The sequence below is a fragment of the Prenolepis imparis genome, unplaced genomic scaffold, assembly GCF_030444845.1.
Source record: "Prenolepis imparis isolate NDT839.2.m4 unplaced genomic scaffold, iyPreImpa1.0 SCAF_10, whole genome shotgun sequence".
NCBI lineage: Eukaryota > Metazoa > Arthropoda > Insecta > Hymenoptera > Formicidae > Prenolepis > Prenolepis imparis.
In genome coordinates this window covers 5,855,687-5,873,091 of record NW_028141168.1, presented here as the reverse complement: position 1 = coordinate 5,873,091, position 17,405 = coordinate 5,855,687, and the positions used below count along the sequence as shown (strand labels likewise).

General features: G+C 36.4%; 1 protein-coding gene across 18 annotated transcripts in view; it reads right to left on the bottom strand.

The window, feature by feature from the left end:
- The window catches only part of Rim (Rab3 interacting molecule), an 86,162-nt gene that overhangs the window by 66,442 nt on the left and 2,315 nt on the right, over positions 1 to 17,405 (bottom strand). For 17 of the 18 annotated variants that reach the window (XR_014426248.1, XM_083048257.1, XM_083048258.1 and 14 more), the window contains exons 1-2: positions 16,880 to 17,013; positions 7,201 to 7,405 (exon numbers count right to left, since the gene is read on the bottom strand). Coding sequence is in view for 17 of the 18 variants with exons in the window: in XM_083048257.1 (XP_082904383.1) it covers positions 7,201 to 7,405; positions 16,880 to 16,995 (321 nt within the window). In the remaining variant the exon portion in view is untranslated. Of the gene's footprint in view, positions 1 to 7,200; positions 7,406 to 16,879; positions 17,014 to 17,405 lie in introns of those variants that run through there. The other variant, XM_083048260.1, reaches the window with a different exon arrangement.

Here is a 17,405-nt window from a genome sequence, read left to right as displayed (position 1 = left end):
ACCAGCCCTCAGCCCTGGAGAATCATGCCGGAGCATAATACCGGACCAAGTACGTAGGGAACGTGCACAAGCCCGGCTTTCGGTAAACGACGACGGCCTGGGCCTTTGAAACAAGCTGACGCAATTACATAGTGCCTCTCGTTTTAGAAATCGGCATACACGCGAAATTGGTGGAATTTCAAATGGTATTGCTACCGACTCCCTCTATTGCTCTCCGTAGATTACGAACATTATTGTTTGCTACTGTGGATTATCTCTCGGCATCATCGTTTGAATCGCGAAAATTAACGGCAGAGCGAAATTAATGAATGCGGATATATGCAGGATGGACCGTTTTAATGTCCTACCCTGAATATTTTTCTTTTAAAAAAAAAATTTTTTTTTAAGGCTCCTGGGTGCTTACCGCGGCCATATTGGATTGTGACGTCAGAGGCGAGAAAGCACACGCTGAAAATTCTTAGATGCCATTTTTTAATGAAAAGATATTTCGATTAAACAGCACTTCAGATGGCTTTAGCACACTCTTAAAAAACCCCGAAAACTATCCTTTTCCCTTTATAATCAATCAACATCTGTAAAATGATCGAGATATCGGACTTTGACATGCGGAATGACTGCGCATGTGCAAAGACCAGACGGACTGGGCTTCATAATATTACATTTTACAGCTGTTGATTGATTATAAAGGGGAAAGGATAGTTTTCGAGGTTTTTTAAGAGTGTGCTAAAGCCATCTGAAGTGCTGTTTCATCGAAATATTTTTTTATTTCGAAATGGCATCTAAGAAATTTTAGCGTGTGTTTTCTCGCCTCTGACGTCACGATTTCGACATGGTCGGCAAGGAGCCAGGAGCCTTAAGGGACTATTATTTACTCGAGTCGAGAAATTTACTAATAATAATCATTTCTTTTAAATGGAAACCAATTTTTTTTATTATAAAAGTTATAGGTCTCGTCAAGACAAATCCAACCATATGTATTAATTAAGGATTTTTTCTTGAGTTACACAATTTTTTAATTTTGAAATATTAGTTTTACAACATGTCGGGAACTACTTTCTGCTCAAATTAAATTTTATTTTGTGTTTTTCGGTAATGATATTCAATGATTATTGCATAATAGTATTAAATCACTTTAATGAGATCAAAATGGATTATCCACCACGAGAGATAGTAGATATGATCAAAATAGTGGGGTTGTATTGAAATAACTTCAGAGCTGCTCGTGTATCTAGGAATAAGATGCTTTAGGGAGACCTCGCATATGTTTTAGGAGTAGTTCTCGACATGTTTGCGGAACACTTCCAAAATTTAAAAAAATCCAGAAAACCCTTAACTAATACATACGGTTGGATTTGTCTCAAAAAGACCTACAACTTTTGATGAAAAAAAATCGGTTTCCATTTCTTAAAAAAGTAACGATTAATAAATTTCTTGAAAATAACATCATCTGAACAAATTGATTTCACTGCCCCCCCCCCCCCCCTAAAATCAAACAACTTTTGTACGAAACTTTTTCTGTAAAAGACATAGGAAAAAAGATATTTAGGGTGGGATATTAAAAGTCCGTCCTGTATATATACTATCGACGATTAAATGCGTTATTACGTATAAAGACGTAATGTTGTAATGGATAATGAGACAAGTATTAAGAGCAAGTTTACATCATTAGATCCGCGAAACTTAAGATACGCGAGGAGCATTTAAAGAGTCCTGAGGACCGACTTGGCGAAAAAAAAAAGAAAAAAAAACTGCAGAGATTCCGAAAGTTTTTTACGAACGCAATTTTATCTTCCTACTTACACTCCCTTTAATAACTTTGACCTCTGCACTTTTGCATCCCTCCGCCGATAGGAAGCGTAGATCTATATTAGCGTCAAGGGCTTACACTTTGTCCACGGAACTTTTCAGGAGATTCCTACATATAGAACGCGAGCGGATTCGCATTCTCTTCGGTTGCTGCTTCAGCAGCAACCGAAGGGCATCAGTTGAGAAACGACAGATGCTAACCCTCCCCCCTCGTCCCCCTTTCTCCTCCAACCCTACATAAGTCAAAGTTCTTAGGGAACTTTCGATCGTTAATACCTTATCGAATGTATGGCAATGTGTGTTTCGGGGGGTCGCACATATTTCTTTTTACACGTAATTTATATTATATATATATATATATATATATATATATATATATATATATGAAATATATATATTTAATATATATTTAATATATTTAATATAATATGTATTTCATATAATATAATATAATATATATTTATATTGTATTTATAATATATAATATAATATATATTTATATTATATTTATAATATATAATATAATATATATTTATATTATATTTATGCACAAACGAATATAATATATTCGTTTGTGCATAAATCGATGTGCAAAACGAGAGAAATTGTCAAAACAGGGACAGCTATTCGAATAAAAAAATAATTTTTTACAGAATAATTTGTTGTTGATATATCAATTTTCCAATTTTTTTTTAATTTATACTTTAAGAAATATTTCATCGATACACGGGATTTAGAAAAAAGTCCTAATTATATCGAGAGACTATGAAAGTAAACGAAGAACAGGAAGTATTTATTGATTATTGCAATATATATGTATATTTATATATATTACAGCCCCAATCCTTTTGAGCGAAGGAAAGCGGCGAGAATCGCGAACGTCATAGCAAAATTACGGAATGACGTAATACGAATGTACTTTTAAAACGCCGATATCTTTGTTAGATGGAAGAGAAACGAGAAATGACGTAGCGGAATTTGCCGAAAATTAAATCTATCTCTCTCGGAGCAACTCTCTCAAAGGTTTACATAATTGTAATGTAAAAACAACATTTATATTTTTATATGTTATTATTTAAAGTTGTTTTTCTACGAAGCATTGTTAATTATTTTTATAAACTGACGCCTATGTGCAAATAAATTTATCTCGATGCTAATTCTGTCAAATTGACTGACGCTGTATACATCACCGCCTTATATACATATATCAAAAACAAGCATATCTTAAGTGTATTACGAAGCCTCTCTACTCTATAAAGTTTAATACTCTCGAGATGAGGAAATGTGCATAGTCATTTGATCAAAAGAAGGAACAATTCGCCAAGTCACGCTATCAACATCAACGTAACATGACGGAAACACGAAGAAGAAGGAACGCGCATACGATTTCGCATGATTTTACGTTACGCAAAGCGAAAACGCGAGTTTTCCATCGGAATTAGATTTTTCTTAAAAAATGGTTAATGTTTAAAAAAATTAGCAACTTGAAAATCAATTGAAAATTGATTCAGTTGTAACAGTGTGATAATGAAAAATAACAAATTTAGCCTGATTAAAAATACATAAAGTTTACACTGTAATAGAGGTAACCCTGAATGTGTGATCTCTCTATACAAAAATAAATCTCATCGATAATAACTAAAGACTTCATAAATGGATCTTTTTAGTTTCGTGTCAAGGTAAATAATTCAAATACAGGATTTGACACATTCGCCATTCTTTCGAAAGATATTGCTCCATTGGAAAACTTGATGGCGATCTTCGCCTTCCCATTCCAGATATTGTGTAACGTCTGTCCATGACGTGTGTCTTACTTAGGTCCTGCTACTTCATCTTTCTACAAATATCCCCAATATTCCCTCGTTCTCTTATCATCTCTCTTTACGCGACTTTGTCATCTTCAGACTCCCTAGTCTAGATCCCTGGATCTTAACAAAGTTGCAGCTTAAAGCAGCGCAAGCAAACGTCAGAGAATGTTTATCTGCCATCTATCTATCTCTGATCGTGAGATACCTTTCGGAGGGAGAACAGCAAAATACGTATATCTCAGGTAAAACTGTATATGCATTGAGAAATCCCAGAAGAGCGTATAGATTTGACGGACAGCGTATATTTTATTCCCTTCTCCTTCTTCCCCCCTGCCTCTCTCTCCCCCACGTCATACGCCACCCTTCACCCCTTCTTCTCCTCTCCACCGCGTGGTTCTCCATCACGCACCCTCCCTACCAAACTTAGATCAATATGTTGCGTCATGTACCCCCCTTTCCTCCCCTGCACCCAGCCCAACGTCTCACCGTCCACCCGGCCACCCACTTCTCCGACACCCCCGCGTTCCGATTCTCCCTCTCCCTTTTTCCTCCCCGACACCCACTCCCTTCATGTGAACCAGCGCCGCGTGTGACGTCACGCAGGGACGCGCCCCATTCATAGGCTCCCACGCAACGAGTCCAGGCCGCAACGACGGAAAAAAAGGAACAGAGAGCGGAAAGAAAGGAACCCCGGCTGCGACGACGACATACAGACGTAATAGACGTACGTAGTTGCGATATATCGATATTTGCACGAGCTAAGGGTGATAATTGTAATTTCGTTTTTTTTTTTTTTTTTTTTTTTTTTTGGACGCAATTAAACGGCTGATCGCGCACGAGAAAAAAAGAGAGACAGAGAGCTCTATCGCTCACATTCGGAACGAAAAGAAAGATATTCCGCCACCCCCTTCCTGCCCCCCCCCCCCTCTCTTCCTCTCGTCTTCGTCGGATCGATGATGTGTCGTAACGACGCTCGTCCGCGATGACGTTTGTCATTGTACTCGCGTACCGTGGTCATGACGGAAGCGTGCGTGCGTGCGTGAGTAGCGCAACCCCCCGGGGGACGAGGGGGGAGTGGAGAGGAGGGCGTCAGGCAAGAGGGGGATTTACTACACAAAACTTTACCCCACCTACAACTCCGTTTACGCGCGATTCCGACGATTCCGCGTCAAATTCCACGCTCGCGCGTCATTGATCAATCAACCCCCCTGCCCCCCCCCCAATTTTTTACTTTTTATTAATAATAATCCGAAGCGCCTGAAAATGGATGAGGGGATAGGGAAGGCGGAAAGAGTTCGGAGAAACGCACTCGCGAAAGATAAAGGCTTGTTATAAAAGGGGGGGACGAGGGGGGGATATTCTATGATATTCCGGGGGAGAGAAAACTTTACGCGCATATCGGAATTAATTTATACAACGCCAAAGGGCGTTGTGTGTAATTTGTGTGCGTGCGTGAGCACATTTATATCCCAAAAATATCCTCATCTGAATTTCCTTTCGATAATTATTCGGATATTGAATCTTTGTAATTTATCTGTCACGAAACTGGGTCATTAAATAAAACCGGGAGATACGATAATCGATAGCGTCAAAGTTACTGGGCTAAAAATAATGAGGGAAAAGTCTAATATTATATTTCTTCTATTTATCGCGCGTGCAAGAGAGAGAAATGTAAATATCTGTAAATTCGCGACAAGCTGCGACCATAAACGACTTATATGGGAATACCCCATCGACGATGATCTAGTTAAGTGCCATTCTTGCACCGAAAACGTTATCCCCCTCCCGTCTGAGAATCGATAAAATCCTTCATATGTTATTTCTATATTAAATAAGGCGAGGAACAGTGCTCCGGAAAGAGTACCTATACGAGTCCGAGTTTGATAAATCGATCTACCGAATATATACATATATGTAGACGGGTGTAATCCGATGCAGGGGAATAAGAATAATATTTGCGAAAGGGGGATAATCGCGGAACGGAACAGAAGCGGTGCAAATTCGACGGGCGTTAGTTTCTGTTTGCGAAAATCCAGCCGGATTTTCGGGGAAGAATAAACGGCGCGCGGATAATAGCAAAGTTTTAAAAGCACGCTATATCTATATATATACATATTTTATATATATATATATATATTTCGTGTCACCGATATTCGTCTCCTGCAGGCTCTAGCCACCGGACCTTAATCCTTCATCTTCGTCGATGAAAATCCGGTCGAAATTGCGCGAGTATATAAGAGCAGAAAATACCACTCCGATGTAAATGAAGAGAAAGAGAGAGAGAAAAAAAGAACCGTATCCGAGTGTGGCTTTTTAGTGACGGCATCACGCCCACATATAGATTCGCGATAAGGGTTAATTGGTATATATCGGCGCGGAGATGGCGACGAGCCGCCTATATGGGTCAATTATTTCAGCGTGTTTCGACATTACGCGACATATACCGGTTATCCGAATTAATCCATTATGCGACTTAATCGTTTCCAGGAAGCTGATATTTACAGAACGCCCGCTCGACAACATTTCCTCTCTATCTCTCCCTCCCTCTCCGATAATGTTATCGGCGCTAAATTTCGTCCCCGTTAAATCGCAATGAATTATCTCCGTACGTCATCCCCCGTATGTCGTCACGAAATGAGGTAATCGCGAATTTCTGACTGACCGGACAGACGGCCGTGAAATATGAAAGAGAGAAATATGAAACATGACGGGGTGAACAATAGTTTCGATGATAAGATTAATTTGTGGAACAGCGGGACATTAATATTTAATATTCCGGATGCAAAAGGTGAGTCTGTATCCGTACAATATAATTCATACGTTTAATCAACTGCAATTTCGTGTCGCGTGTCAAAAGAAACTGTCACACATCTACAATTGAAAATTATGTGAACTTTATTGTTCATATCGAATTTTCTCGTTTAGACACTTGATAATTTTGCCAAAACAGTAAAATGGAAAAAAAAAAAATAAAAGAAGCTGCAAGATAAAATTTACAAAATCAAGACAAGTTTACACATACTTTTTTTACCGCTATATTCTACCATTCAAGTTTTCGCTCTAAAAGCAGTGCGGGCCTGATGGGTTTATTTTCCACACTTTCGGTCTTGCTCCGATTAACTACCGTTTGCATCGCAATATAACAATTGCTTTACATATTTTTATTTATTTCATTCATTATTTCGTTAAACTAACTTATATATTCATTATACAATTTACATAAATATATATATACATACATATATTTATGTAAAATGTATAATTACATATATATAGAAAGCTAGAGAGAGTCGCTGAACACAAAGATGTACTATTTTACGTCAAAAGCATTGACGTAATCATATCAATTTATATCAACTCGATTTACCATGCATCATATTCTACACAGATATATCTCTATCTAATACATCTATAATTTTCTGCGAATGTAAATTTTTTTTTACATCAAACTCTTTGAAGGGGTAATTTTCTACATATGCCATCGAACGTAAGACGAAAAAGAAGAAAGGTGTCAGGACAGATGCGATTCGATCTGACCTCACACGAGCCATTTCCTGGCCATTTATTTGCGTGCTTTTCCTCTTACCTTGCTTGACCGTAAGGTGACCTTTCCGCCGCAGCGTGCGCAGCACCGGATCTCGCAGTAGTTGCAGATGTGGCCGACACCGTCGGCAAACTTGGTTTTCAAGCATATGTGACACGTGGCGTTCAGCTCCACACCTGCCTTTTTGTGTTTCTCCGAACGCATACGTATTGTGTTTTCAAGGAATTGCACCTCATCCTGCTTTTTCCTGCGCAAACACATAAAGAAAAACTTATTAAAGAAAAGCCATGTTTCAGAAAATTGAATGTCAAACATCCCTATCAGTATATAAGTTTTTTTTTTTACGTCACTTTTCTTTAATGAAAAAGAATAAAAAATTAATTGATCTTTTATCAACGCATAATTGTTTATCAATGCATGGTTGCATTTTCACGTGACACTGCGACAATTTCTTTATATACAATTTCAAGTATGAAAAGGGCTAATAAGAGCCAGACATTAGGTCAAAATTATTTTTATTTGATTTTTATCTTGTTTTATTATATTATTATTTTATTTTTGTACAAATAAGTACAGAGGAATTTAAAAATAATTTTGTCGCACCCAATATCTATGCTAGCCCTTTTCATATCTGAATTTGTAATATCAGAGCTTTTTAGATTTATTATTTTATTTATTTCTTTATCATCAAAATACTAAATTAATTATATAATTTATAATTCTACAATTATATAATTTCTTTATAGCTGTTGTTGGGCATCAAACATTCTTTCTCGTTAACATTTAAAAATGTCTTTAGTCACTCGGGTCCCCGTTCATTAACAGAAGCAGCATTAATCATATATAATCAATGCACATATAAATTATAAATAATATAAAATTGAATAAAAATGAGATGCGCCGTCCTAGACCTTGATATCTGACGAAATTCCTCAGCAGAGCCGAGGAAATCTCACCAGCTGTTTCTAATATGGAAACTATATCCCGCGAGGACAGCAGCCAGATTTGTCAACCCTAACTCCACCATTTGCGGACTCCCGACGTTCTACCAAATCACCTGAGATAACAGCTCGCGTTTTCTCCCTCTCTCTCTCTCTCTCATCTCTCCTCTCGTAGATTTATTTCTGTTCCGTAAATCGCGCCTTGAAAGCGCCCGGACGACGGGCGGTCGGGCAATCTCACCCTGAATGTGCAACGTGACGACGCCGACGTCACTCTTATCGTCGTCTTCGTCGTCTCCCTCCCCCTCCCCCATCACTCTGCGACTACTAGCATCCGCTCGCATCCATTAAGCCAATTTAGGACCGTGTGTCCTGTACGCGCGAAATTAAGCCGGCGCGATTCTCTGTCAAAGTGCGTCGTTACTACTCGATTTATCGTCGAATATCGTCGTGCCATAAGGGTTCCATTGCATCCACCTTATTTAATCAATTTTGATTAGCTATATAAATAAATAAATAAATAAATTTATCCATCTCATAGATATAATTTGGGAGAAAAAGCCAAATTGTCTCAAGATAATAAAACAATAAATAAAAAAAATTAAGATAAACTTAATTGAGATATTTTCGTATTTGGTGCAAAATATACTGTAAAAATAATGTAATGTATTACATAAAAATATGTAAAATTACATAAATAATAAGTGTAAAATAGTGTATACCTTTTCATTATTTATCGTGTGTAAGTTTACACTTATTATTTATGTAATTTTACAAATTTTTATGTAATACATTACATTTTTTTTACAGTGTAACCGGTGACGTTTACTTTGATTATGTAAATTTCCTTTCTATATATATATATATATATATATATATATATATATATATCGTAGTTACAATATTAAATAATTTACGGAAGAACATTGAATCAGTGAACAGGAACCTAGATTGTCTCGTCGACATTTAGAGAGCGAGAGACTGGTTGTCGATAATATTTATTTACCAACTATGACGTCGCGTTGGATGTGACGTTCACGTCACATTGTTGGGGGGGGAAAACAATGCAATTTATAAGTTTCCACCACGACAATTATCGCGGTGCGCAATCGTTCGTTGAAAAATAACGCCTTAAATTTCAGGCCACGTTTTTATTTCGTACCCATTCGACCGTAATCGCATCTTTTGCTTTTTTTTCTCTCTTTCCATCCCTCCGCCCTCGGCTAATTACGGCGAAGAGCACCGGCGAAAAAAAAATGCAAGTGAAATTAATGAAGCCTGCGCAGAGATAAAATAAACATCGTCTGCGCACACACAATGGCACCCTCTACGACACGTCGGTACATTTTAAATATATCGCGATCTCCGCAGTCGGATAAACAACCAGCCATGTGTGTCAAAGGAATCCTCTCTTTCTATTTGTTTGCGCATTCATTCCGCTTTCATGAAGGGAGAGAAAGAGAAAGAGAGAGAATTTCTCTAATTACCGGCTTTCGGTTTATGCTATAAAGGGTCGTTAAAATCTCACCGCATCTCTTTATTCCCGGCAATCTAATTCACGTATATACATGCGTATACACGTACGAGTGTACGTGTGTTATTCCCGCGGAAAATGTAAATGAAAAATGAAACTAGCACGCCAATCAACATAATTAAAGAAAAAACTGCTCGATGCGGCAAGTATTTAAACGATGTACACACGCGTGATTTACTGTGTGTATATGTGTATGTAGGACCTTCGTTAAAAGACGTTCGTGCGGCAAATAAGTTATAATCGCTGGCCGCCTTTAGCCCCAGGAAGGAGAAAAATGCGAGCGCACTTGGCACGCTGCGGCACTTTTTTACGGTTCGAATCTTGGATCGCGTATATACGAAGGCCGAGCTTCGACCGGGGGGTTGTTGGCACTAAGACGTGCCGGCATCATCTCATGTTTCGATAATAGAGAGCATATATCGCATGCAAAGCAAAAGAGCTTACTTTTGCCGCACACGAGAGATTTTGGAAAATTTATTTTTTATTTATGCTAACAATAAATTTTCTACGATTTGTCCCAGAAAAAGTCTCTCGAGTCGTTCATAAATTATTTAAATTATATTAAATTATAATAAATTATATTATTATAATTATATTATTATTATTATTTTTTACGTTGGTGGAAATTTGCATTTTTCCTAAAAACAAATAAGGTAAACTTGAATTTTTTATTTCTAATCAGATTCTTCTAGAGTGATTAATCCTTCTGTCAATGAATGAGTACTCGAGTACCCAAAGCAATAAATAAACGTTAAAAATATATCGGAACTTTCTCCGTCCAAAATAAAATACAAAGAGTCTTTGTATTCGGGAACTTCCTAAAATATATAACGGGAAAGAATGTTCAAGACAACAGCTGTTATAAAGAGATTGTCAAACACAGCTGTTACCCGAGTATCTATACTATTGATAAAAAGGTGAAAAATTACGCATTGACAGAAGAATTAAACAAATCTTCTTGCCATAACAACAATTTGTAACTGTGTCCTCGGGGTGACAGATACAATTATAGCTCGAAATGTGCGCCTTAGACCGAGTTTTCGATTTTAATTAGCGCAAAATGATATTACATCGTATGCACTGAATCTCTCCTTACCCTTGACCGTTTGTCAAATAAAGGAAACGGTCGCGCTACGCATCCTGACACCGTAACCTAAATCCCGAGTTAGTCGATAGAACAAAAGCTGGGGCCGCGTCGTGTTACAACCCTCGGGGTGCACATCCGTCTATATTTCTCTAATTACTTTATCGATAATCGAGTGACTCGCGCACGCAACGGTGATCACACTCGACAAAGAGTCGCTTTCCCACTTTTGCATTATGAGCGATCGTGCAAAGGTCGCGACACGCAAGAATTGTTCTTCCATCGATATGAGAAAAGGGCTAAAGAGAAGAGAAAAAAAAAATATACCAAGTATCGAAGGTGCATACAGGGTGTTTCTATAAAACTATGTCAGAGATTTTAAGGGCGTATTCTAGGGGTCAAAATAAGAAAAAAATTCCTATAAACCTATAATGGGAAAAATGCTTTCCCTCCGAGTTATAGCCCCCTAAAGTTGAAGGAAATATAATCGAAAAATGTATTATAGCTTTCGGAAACTTTTTCACAGATCATTAAAATTTTGCACAGCGTAATATAATTAATAGTAACCTTCATTTTATTATATGTGGTTTTGACAATTTAATCTGATTTTGAGGGGGAGATATGGGTGGTATTAATTTTTATTTTTGGATCCATGTTTATACGAACTTTTTTTCTTATTTTGACCCCTAAAAAACACCCTTAAAATCTCTGACATAGTTTTAGAAACACCCTGTATATAAACCCTACTTTTGTAACTTTCTAGTGTATTCTAGGCGTTTTTCGATCTATCACTCTGTTTAATATAATGTGATTGGATCTAATCGTTCTACGTACAATATCAATATAGAGAATGAAAAAGATATAAATATCCAATATTTTATATTTTTACTTAGATTGCATAAACTGAGATTTTTCAATTATTAATTATAATTGAGAATTAATTTTTCTGAGCAGATTTTTATATTATATAGTGAAGAATTTTTATTCTAAAATATTTTATTATATGTGTGTGTAATAATAATATATATACTTTTTCTTGCAGATTTTCATATTTATAGTTTTTATACTTTATCTCGTAAACGTGCTCTGTTCTATATCGAGATAATTTTAACATAATGTGATTGGACCTAATCGTCCTATACATATAACATCAATAGAGAATAAAAAAGCTATAAATATCCATTTATTTTTAGTTTAATTGGAAAAAATAAAATTTTTCTATTATTAATTAAAAATTTTTTGACCACATATTTCTACATTATCCAGTCGAAAATTTTTCTTATAAAATATGTTATTATATATGATATATATACATTTTTTCTTATATTTTTATATTTATATTTTTTATAATTCATCTCCCGAAAGGTGCTAATATAACATCTCTGCTATTTTATAATATAATCCGCGAAAACGACGTGCACGAACAGTGTTAAGCTATCGGAAGGAAACATTACAGAAGAGATGTAGAATTCTAGAGCGTCGTACAAGAGTATTACGCGCCCGTAACTCTATAAAATAAGACAAAGAGACCAAGACCAAGAGAGAGAAGATGAAAGAAAGAGAGCCGTTAATGCGCGATAACCGAGTAATGGAACGAACGACTTCCGACTCGTCGAAATGCGCATTCGTTGCCGCTCTTTTATACGATTTATACGCGAGAAATATACTATATACGAGCTTCTCAAGCACCAAGGGGATTATGCATTTCTAGGATCCTTCATTTATCTCACTCTCTCTTTCGCCCGTTTCATTTGCGCGCATCCCCCGGGAGGATTCGTCCGCGAGAGAAATCTCCGAAATCGGGAGATGATCGCGGAATGATGTATATATATATATATATATATATATATATATATATATATATACAGGGTGTCCCAAAACTCATAATTGACCTTTCAAGGACAGATTTAAAGACTCGGATCACTTAAAGACGATTTTTCCTCAGCGAAAATATCGAGGGAGGCCATCATTTTTTCCATGTTTCCAATTTTGCCATCATATGTATCTTTCTAACTAAGTCTTAAATTAAAATTCTATTAAAATAAACTCTACTTGAAATTAATTGAATGTGGTTTTGTTAATATTTTATTTCTACAAGGTTTAGTTTGCAAAAAACCCTTTATTTTCAATCGCTTATAACTCGAAAATTATTGGTGCACGACATTTTCGCCGAGGAAAAATCGTCTCCAAATAATCCCAGGAATCCCTCCTGAAAGGTCAATTATATATTTTGGGACACCCTGTATATGGAGAAACGATACTCGATTTAACTTTCAACTTGCGTTGACGCGGAACGGTCCTATTCCGCGTCGTCGTTTATCCGCGATATTTGCACTCCCTTCCTCCCCCTCCGCCACCCCCTCTTCAAAGACGCTACTTCTATCTCCTCCGAAGAGGAGAGACGCATATATATATATATATATATATATATATATATATATTTCACCCCTCAAGAATTTACCCCCGTGCGAATCCAGGCGCTTTCACACCCCGTCCGTTTACGGCACCGCATATACCCCTATATACCACCCTGTAGCTGCAGCAGCAGCTCGTTACTAAGCCACGTCAAGGCTCGTCGCCTTGCATTTTACATGCGTCCCTACACGTATCTGTCGTCTACCTTACACGATCTCGCATCGGTATGGCGCAGCACGCTTTTCTCATTACTCTTACCCTTCTTTCTCTCGCGGCGTTCCCGTTTCTCCCCGGCCAACGACGACCTATCAATAAAACCTGCGCAACGCTCGGTGCTCTACCCCCTCCCTTGGTCTCTCCTGTTTTCAGTTATTGTTAGACACCGCGACGGAGATAGAGATGGAGATAAAGAGAGAGGAGAGAGAGAAAATAACAGTCTATTATGTTTACGCAATTACGCACGCCGGTCAATCATCGCCTCCTGTGATAAGCCGAGCAAGCGCGATAACCAGCAAGTTTTTTTATTTTTCTATTCATCGCGAGGGACAGGAATGTTATTTCCGGGACCCCTCAATTTGACTGGTCATTTTCGTTGGATTTTTTATCAGAAGAAGAATGCTGCAAAAAAATTCTAACACAAACCCATTTCTGATTAAATTGAAATTAGATTTGTTATATTCAAAAATTTGATAAAAAACAACCACTTGCCAACAGTTTTGAAATCTCAATATATTTTTTTGAAAAAAAAAAGAAAATTAAAATTTTGGAACATTGAAATCTCGAAACTTTTTGTTCTCGGTAAAAAAAAATCTATCAAATTGGGGGGTCCAAGAAATAACATTCTACCCTTTGTACTTCGACACAGACTTGATCGCCTAAAACATGAATACTTACGGGATATTTAAGAAAGCTTCTCTTCGCGAAGGCGGAATGCGCAAGGGTGAGAATATTTGCGGACGACGCGGTGAGGACAATTATAAGCGACATTTATTTCTGATCGCTTGATACAAGAGAGAGAGATGGGAGGAGAGAATCGAGAACGTGTTGCGGGGCCGTGGATACATAAATGGAAGATGTAGGTGTGTATAAAGCGGTCAAGGACTAATGAGCAGGTGAGCCGGGAAAATAGGTGAAACGAGCCGGAGCACAGGCTCACTGATCAAGAAATATCTTTTATCCGATCGATCGATTGACGTTTCGTCCGTCTGGTCAATTGTGGTCATCGGTAACAACCGGCTAAATGACACATCTATCGTATTAATATCGTCCTTTGTATCCCTGGTTTCAATGACTTAAACTTGGCGCAAAGTGTTTTGGACCTTAACAGCTATCGCTAATCGCAATCACGTTAAAAGCTAAAATATGGATATCATTTACTGTAATTAAAGTTATCTCTCTCGTCCAATTTCCAAAATATTACGGATAGATAAAATTGCCTGTTATTTAATTTTAATCATCCAAAATCATCCAACTTGTAATCGCGATATTTTTGCACGAGTCCAAAAATGGCGGAAATCTAATATCTTTTCACACATCTGCTTAAATATTCTATTATTTTATATATGTATATAAAATATAATTTATGTAAAAAAAAGTTTCAAAAAATCGCAAGATTTAGAAAATGTTTATATAAAATATCGATATTTTTTTTCTGCAGTTTTATTTTTGTTGCAGCATAAATAAAAAGATTAAATGGCATAAAAACGATCGCAATTATCGAAAGCGCGACAAACAATATCGACCACATCGACGCATCACGATGCGTGAATGTTATTACAGGCGTTTGACCAACCTGGCAATATCCGGTGCAATAGAGAGTCCTAAATACCCGTGTGAAAGCCCCTCGGTTTGCTTGTAAAACAATACCTTCATCGATAGTTTCGAATTCATGTCGCAAGCCATGCTCGTACGGCGACAAAAAAAAATGCCAGCATACGCATTCGAGCTTTTTTTTAAGACTCGGTACACGATTATACATCTACGCACATATTGTGATAAAACTTGTAGTACTAGAAAAAATTTCTAGTGATAAAAACTTCTTAGTAAATATAATAATTTTTTGAATCATTATTTTAGCATTTTATACTAGATGATTTATGTAAAAGCGATAATTATATTGGTTGTACGTCGCTACTTAGACAAACAATGTAATTATGAATTAATCGTTTGTAAGGTATAATAATTATTAATTAATTAATTACTAATTAATTATCATATTAATTATACGCACATAATTTCCTCTCTATAAAACACGTGTATATCGATTTTTTCGAAATTATTGTATGTAAAATATTATTATATTATCCTCTTTTTATACTTCGTATAAAATAGAGTTTATTCATTGCCTTGTCAAAAGAATCTCAAATTTATTCGAAAATTTCTTGGAAAAAAAAATATTTTGTCAAAAATATATTTAATTAATCTTTCATGCATCTTTCTTTGCATATAAAATTTTTAAAAAACGATGAAAAATATTTATATACATAGTACAATTTAGACCAATTATTCTATTCCTTGATATTATTTTCCAAGTTTGTACTACATAAGATGATATAATTTAAAATAGTTCTATCAAGTACCTTGTCAAAAAAATCTCACAATCTTTATTCGAAAATTTCTTTCAATAAAAAAAAATTGGAAAAAAAATTTAATATTAATTTTTCATACATCTTTCTTTGTATTTTTAAAATACAATAAAAAATAAATTTATATACATAGTATAATCAAGGATTTCAATTAAACTATTTTTTGATACTATTCTCGAAGTCTGCGCACCATATAATTAAAAATAGTTTTATCAATTACCTTGTCAAAAAAATCTCAAATTTATTCGAAAATCTCTTTAAATAAAAAAATTGAGAAAAAAATATTAATATTAATCTTTCTTTGCATATATAAAATTTTTAAAAAACGATGAAAAAGATAAAATTTATATACGTAGGACGATCAAGAGATTTCAATCACACTATTTCTTGATAGTACTCCAAGTTTGTACCACTGATCATATAATTTAAAATAGTTTTATCAATTATCTTGTCAGAAAAATCTGTTTATTCGAAAATCTCTTTAAATAAAAAAAAAATAGTTTGTTAAAAAATATTTAATTAATCTTTCTTTGCATATAAAATTAAAAAAAAAGATTTAAAAAAATGGAATTTATAAACGTTCTATGATCGAGATCTTAATTACTCTACTTTTTGATACTACTCCAAGTTTGTACCATATAAAATAATCATATTATCAAGATCATATAATTTAAAATCGTTGTATCAATTATCTTGTCAGAAAAATCTCAATTTATTCGAAAATCTCAAATTCTTTGCATATAAAATTTAAAAAAACGATAAAAAATGGAATTTATAATCGTTCTATCTGATCGAGATTTTAATTACTCCATTTCTTGATATACTATTCCAAGTTTTTATCACATAAGATCATATAATTTAAAACAGTTGCATCAATTATCTTGTCAGAAAAAATCTCAATTTATTCGAAAATCTCTTTAAATAAAAAAAGAAATATCTTGTAAAAAAATATTCAATTATAATCTTTATATATGTATTTATATACACATAGTACGATCAAGAGATTTCAATCACACTATTTCTCGAACACTGTGTTCTCCAAACTCGTAGGACCACGTAGGACCATACAATTTACTGTTTCTACCATCTTTAATATGAGATCTCGCTTAGAAAAATAGAAAAAAATCTCGTGTCCATACGGATACGTCGACGATGTACATACTTCATAATCTCGTGATCCTGCTCCTCCTCCTCCCTTTGGCGATTTAAAACACCCTCTATGATGGCCCTCTCCTCGGGGGTGAGGTGCGACATGTCGGGCTGAGGTAGCTCCGCCATCGCGATGGCGGTGTAAGCGCGTGCACGGGGTATGCGACGTGGGTATGACGCAGGCCGGCGCACCACCGACGACGTCGACGTCGACGGGACGTTGTCGCCGTAATAATAATACCGACCGGAATGCGCTTCTTCCCTCCCCCGCACTTCTCGTCTACGACGGCGACTCCTCTCGTCGTCGAGAACCCGGGGAACGCGCGACCTTCTTCTACGACTACTACGAAGCGCGGCTCTCGTCCTGGGGAAGTCATCCGACACCCGTTGACCGCACCACCGCACCGCGACGCGGAAACGCGAACGCGCCGGAGTTACGTCGCCGTCGTCCTCGTCGTCGTCGTCGTCGTTGCTGCTGCTCTTGCTCTTGCTCTTGCTCTTGTTGCACCACCACCACCACCGTCGTCGTCCTCGTCGTC